Source organism: Carassius auratus, chromosome 9, assembly GCF_003368295.1.
Source record: "Carassius auratus strain Wakin chromosome 9, ASM336829v1, whole genome shotgun sequence".
Lineage (NCBI taxonomy): Eukaryota > Metazoa > Chordata > Actinopteri > Cypriniformes > Cyprinidae > Carassius > Carassius auratus.
In genome coordinates, this window is record NC_039251.1 from 36,723,064 (window position 1) to 36,729,134 (window position 6,071).

Genomic DNA, 6,071 nt, shown 5'->3' on the forward strand with positions numbered 1-6,071 from the left:
TGGTGCTTTTATTCAAGGATATAAACAACATTTTTACATTTGGGGAGACTTAAGAACCTGCTTTTTATTTATATATATATATATATATATATATATATATATATATATATATATATATATATATATATATATATATTATATGTATATGTGTGTGTGTTTGAATAGAAAACAGCTATTCTGAGTTTCACAGTATTGCTGTTTAAACACACACACACACACACACACACACACACACATATATATATATATAAATATAAATTTTTGCAAATGAATTCTTCATATATTTATGTATGCATTAGGCTAACTGAGACTTGTCGTAGCATTTGCATATTATTGCCCTTTTGCTGATTTTGATTGCTTCTGTTGTCATCATTTGTAAGTCGCTTTGGGTAAAAGCATCTTCTAAATGACTATGTAAACAAAGGCTATGGCTTCTGGTGATACCCGTGATCTGATATGATAACCGTGCTGTGTGTGTTTGTGTGCAGAGCACTTCACGTGTGTGGTGAAGGTGTTGTACAGTCTGCAGTACACACAGGCTCTGGCCGCTCTGTCCGTCAGATTCAGTCGTGAAGAGAGACTCGCCTGGAGCAACACTGGAGCTGCCAAGAAGGTGCGCAAATTACCTGTCGAAAAACCTGTAGATTCAGTTGATTTTTTGGTCATTAGTAGCAGCATTTCCACTATTGGGCCAGTAGCACCGAGGCCAGAATAGTGCAGGGTTTCCACAGTCAGGGCCTGAAGCACCGCTGCACTTCACTAAAACACGCTCTTTACACGCCTCTCAGAACAATGTCACGCAACCTCCTCATTTCACCAACAAAGAGAAGTTATCAGAAAACTAAGAAATAAGTCTCTGGAACATGCGCGATCACAAAACGAACATGATAAAAGCGGCCGTTTGTTTGCATGCTTTGTTAAATATTTAAATTCAAAGCATTTGAAGGGCTTTGGCCCAAGGTTTTCGTTGGCCCCGAGGAAGCCCCAACAAGGCATGCTCAAGCCCCGAGAAGTGACGGTGGAAACGCGACTGGCCCTTGCACGCACTAGCATGCCCGCTTTTAGCCCGACAGTGGAAACACAGCTAGTGTGTATATTTGTATTGTTTATTATTCAAAGGCTCAATGTGGCTCATCCAGTCAGATTTCAAAGCTGGAACTATCCGTTTTATAATGATTAAATTGCACATTAAAACCCTTGAGGATAAGCTAATTTTATTAAGAGAGAGAATGCGTTATTGGCCCTCAGTGCTATTTGTTTAAGGGGCTGATGGTAATAATGTTCAGATAAGCCAGAGAGAGGAAATCCTTCACATAAATCTCACTTTTCATTAGAGCAGAAGAGATCATTAGCAATGGTTCTGCACTCCATTAAAACGACTCTTTTTGGAGCTTTGTGGGAAATGAATGGAGTAATGTGAAGAGTCAGACTGCTTTAATTCCACATTATAGAGTCACACGTCATCCCTCTCTCTGCCTGAAATTTGCATTGCTTTTGCAGTTTACTGACATTTAAAATAACACGTTGAATGGGTTTCAAACCTTTAGCAAGTTGCCTTCCTAGATAGCATTATAGGTGCTTTCAGATATTAAAAAAATGTTGTTTAAATTAAATGTTCAGTCTCCACTGTGATGGCCAGCAATGGTGTCTAGGTAGTCATGCTCACTAGGATTAAAAAAAATTCAGTCCAGTTGGTAAAATAAGTGATTCCAGTCTGAAGGAAGAGATTTAAAACCCTGTTCTCTCTCATTATGCCGTTTCACACACAGAACACGCCAAACTCTGACAAATCATGGGAGTCGCTCCTGGGTCATGTGATCTCTGAGCTGACGAAGGCCAAAGATGTGTATGACACCAGCTCTGAGGAAGCACTGGTTGTGAGTCACCGTTTAATATCACAGTCTTTCTAGTTTGGACATTATTCATTTATATACAGTGCAGTAGAGTTGACCTAACAAAACATGTTAATAATTTGAATTGCCTTTATGATTAATCTTACAAAGTACATTTACTGGGCAAAAAAAACCGTTCATAAGCAGTTATAATGAGAATATGTTGTGCAGGCAAGAAGAAAAGATGTAGACACTTATCCAAGGGACCCATGGTTGAACTTGCTTTGCAGACATAACATATGAACTGTTTTCATCACATCTTTTTTCTGATCTCCGAGGAAGCTCTTGTGTGCTGTTTTTAATGATGTCTTCTTCTCTCTGTAGTTGAGCTCCAGTGTGTGGTCTCCTCAGTCCATCGAGTTCAGCCTGCAGCAGTTCTGTCTGCCCTTCCTGAGACTGTCCTGTTTACTGCAGCACCACCTGTATGGAGACAGCTTACCCGGCTGCCTGGTACACACACATTAAACCTGCTGCTTAAATCAAGACGTCCCGTAGCCGGATTCACACAGTTGACAGACAGTGTCTGTGTTCACAGGTGGAGGAGGAGTTCTCTCTGCTGGCCGGGTGTCTGGGTTTGGCTGGTTCTGCTCAGTCCAGTGCTGCGTGTCTGGAGTGGAACATCAGTGCTTTCGATCTGATCAGTCAGTGGTGTTCAGAAGTCATCGCTCTGTCTGATGCTCCCACCCAGCAGTCCGTGGTCAGTGTCTCCTGTCATCTTTCTTTGCACCCTGTTTTATTTGGAGTCTTGCTAACACCTGTGATTTAATCACTGTGCGCTAACCAAGCATGACCTGTGACAGTAAGCATCATATCTGATAAAGCAATAAGCTCTGTGAATTCACTGTAAACCACAGCTTCATGGGGCTTATTGCTTTTATAAAACGGTTACTCCATATTCGTAGTAAGGTTTCACAAAATAAAATGGAGCAAATAACGTGTAATGAAATGAATAAAAACAGTGTTCTTCCACCAAACAGAATTTTTGTTTTATACAATGTTACTAAAAAGATAGTTTTGACTGTAAGTGAAAGGTCATTTCATGGGGCATCCGAGTGATTATTTTTTGTCTCTCTTCAGTCTCTTTTAGTTCAGGATCCGCAGTGGGCCGCCCCTCGCCTCCTGCACCTGCCAGACAACTACAACACCATCTTCCAGTACTACCACAGGAAATTCTGCACCAGCTGCGGCAAGACCCCCAAAGACCCCGCGCTGTGCCTGGTGTGCGGCGCCTTCGTCTGTCTGAAGGGGCACTGCTGTAAACAACAGGGCGTCTGTGAGTGTGTGCTGGTGAGTGTGAGGCTAAATCTGCACGCTTCAGTTTGAAAGAGCCTTACACTGGTGATTTATAATTATATATGTGTGTTTATTTCGATCCAAAGCACTCTCAGCACTGCGGAGCAGCGACTGGTATCTTCCTCCTGATTAACGCCTCGGTCATCATTATCATCCGAGGCCATCGCTTCTGTCTGTGGGGGTCTGTGTATCTGGACGCTCATGGAGAGGAGGACAGAGACCTACGGTAATCTTCTCAATGCTCTGATGGACACACATTGCATCTAGATTTAATTCTCAGGTGCCAGCAGCTGGGTCAGAAATGTACTTTTCCATTAAAGAGCTATATTTGCACCCTGGGAATTTACTGAGGGCAGTTTTTATAATTGCCACATTAAATTAATGCTAAAAACTTAAATGCAGAATGTGTGCAGAACAGTTAGCTATCGATGAAGTGGACGGTGACTTGAGGTCTGCACTCTCACAAAAACTCATAATAATTACCGAAGCTGTTTATGCTGCAAAATAAATCTTCTTACATGTGTATCTGAACTTTAATGATGAGAGAATTCACAAGAGTGCAGAATTCAGTCAGTGAATGGAATAGGGTTGCAGAGGGGTGGACAATTCCCAGTAAACTTTCCAAAAACCCTGGAATGTTTAAAAAAAAAACCCTGGAAAGTTTCCAACATTTCTGGAATATTTCTGAAATTTACTGGAAATTTTTCACCTTTTTTGCAACCCTAGTGAAGACACGCACTGAACAATGCTGGCTTGATTGGCCATCACATTGAATAGAATCAATAGAAACACGTGATTGATTTCATTTCTCAGTGCTGCTGCAAAGAAGACATCTGATGCAATGTGAGCCGATCAAAATGTAATTGCTGCTAAATTGGCATTTTTCAGATAAAAATGTAATTCATGTTCACTTTTAATGTCTCTGCACTCTGAGTCGGAAATTTTCGTATGCGTTTTTTTGTTTCGTATTCGAAATCCTAAAAATGTGTCCTGCACAGAAACCTTGCTCACTGAGTCTGATGCATATTAATGAATCAGTTTTGAAAAAAATTCACACAAACAGCACTAAATGGAGTCATCAAGGAGTGAGAAAAAGAAAAAGAAAGGAAAAATTGGGTCCATCCAATCCTGAGACATAGAGAGAAGCTACGGAGAGGAGCCAGTGGGATTATCCCGGGCGATTCAAAGTTCACTTCAGGGTGTCAGTGGCTCAGTTTGATGATTTCAAAAAGACAACTTGACAATCGCCATTCTGGATTTTGCCGTTCGCTTGTACGGTGGCTCTGAACTGTCAAAACACCTCTCAAAATGCTTGCTACGGATGCGAAAAATCAAACCCGATCCAAATTTATTCATGACTGATGAATATTTTGGAGGCAGTGTATAAACGTGATTGACATAATGTGGGGTCATATTTATTTTTTAACGTGCGAAAATTTTGCAGTGACTTTTAATCTTGCATTTTGTTTATTTTGTGCCATTCTTGCCCCCAGTAGTCTTTGTATTTGTGAATCAGCGTTAATTTCCCTGTTAATTTCTCTAATAAAGAAAACGGTTTCCATTTCCTGCTGTAACCTCTTGTTTTTTTTTTCCCTTATCCATAGTCGAGGAAAGCCTCTGTATTTATGTGAGGAGAGATACCGTGTTCTGGAGCAGCAGTGGGTCTCGCACACCTTCGACCACATCAACAAGCGCTGGGGTCCCCATTACAATGGACTTTAACAGCTCAGCCCACGTACGTCCTGGAGAGGACCGCTCTCATGATGTCAGTGCCAGCGTCTGATGATTTCTGTCATGTAATTATAAAGAAAACCTGCATTGAGTTGGCCACAGCCTGGGTTCATGTCAAGTGTACAATCAAGCGTGTGTGTTTGCGTGTGTTTTAAAGTGATTTTTCGTGTGGATTTAGAGGGGGGAATTTAGTTTTGTCCCAGCAAGCTGAAGGTGCAAGCTCACTGAGTGAATCTTTGTCTAGTCTGTTGGACACACAGAGTGGAATAATACTCCCGTTCTTTTAACTTTTGGAAAACTGACATGATTTTTGAGGAAACAAAAAAAAATGTTTGGCCAATGTTAAACAAGTCATGTACAGATATCAGAATGAATATCAAAACCTTAAATGCTAAAGGTACCAAGACTCTCAACATAACATATCCCCACCCCACACCACGACCACATCATGCTATTTGAGTTGAAGCACATCTCATAAGACGAAATATCAACCGATTAGAGCTAAAGCAGGGTTTGTCTGACTCGAGGTGTAGTTGCAGTCATCCTCAGGAATTTTATTTTATATTTTGTTTTCTTTTGTTTGGTAGTCTCAGATAAAAGATTTTAATATATAAGTGCTGCTATTCATTGTTTGAAAAAAGTAAATTATAGCTTTGTAAAAATATTTTTACAATTTGCATCTTTTTTCTTTTTTTTTTTTTTTTTTTTTTTTCTTTTCCTAATGAAGGTTTTGTTTTTGATGGTGGTTGGCTGGTCTGTTAAGTTCATTATGAAAATAATAAAAAATATCCCCTACAACCTTGTAGCACATATTTAATGGCTAGAGACAGAGCTAGTCATTAAATAATGATCTGTGGCTCTTTCCCTCACATAAATTTCATAAGGGTAACATTTTTATATATATATATATATATAATATATATATATATATATATATATATATATATATATATATATATATATATATATATATATATATATATATATATATATATATATATAAATAATAATAATAATAATAATAATAATAATAAAATGAAAATTTGTATTAAGAAAATGAAGTTTATTTTAGAATAAAGTATCTGTGCATCATTTTCTTAACGGTTGAACATAATTTGCCCCAAATTCTTAATGTAAACAATCTTGATGTTTCTT

General features: G+C 39.0%; 1 protein-coding gene across 4 annotated transcripts in view; it reads left to right on the forward strand.

Moving 5' to 3' along the window:
• Positions 1-5,782, forward strand: part of LOC113109163 (E3 ubiquitin-protein ligase ubr3) — a 46,465-nt gene extending 40,683 nt beyond the window's left edge. For 3 of the 4 annotated variants that reach the window (XM_026272761.1, XM_026272760.1, XM_026272762.1), the window contains 7 exons: positions 489-613; positions 1,770-1,877; positions 2,217-2,342; positions 2,428-2,589; positions 2,970-3,179; positions 3,272-3,411; positions 4,790-5,782. In XM_026272761.1, coding sequence (XP_026128546.1) covers positions 489-613; positions 1,770-1,877; positions 2,217-2,342; positions 2,428-2,589; positions 2,970-3,179; positions 3,272-3,411; positions 4,790-4,907 — 989 coding nt within the window. In that variant the 3' untranslated portion in view covers positions 4,908-5,782. The remainder of the gene's footprint in view (positions 1-488; positions 614-1,769; positions 1,878-2,216; positions 2,343-2,427; positions 2,590-2,969; positions 3,180-3,271; positions 3,412-4,789) is intronic. The other variant, XM_026272763.1, reaches the window with a different exon arrangement.
• The last annotated feature ends 289 nt before the right edge of the window (positions 5,783-6,071 follow it).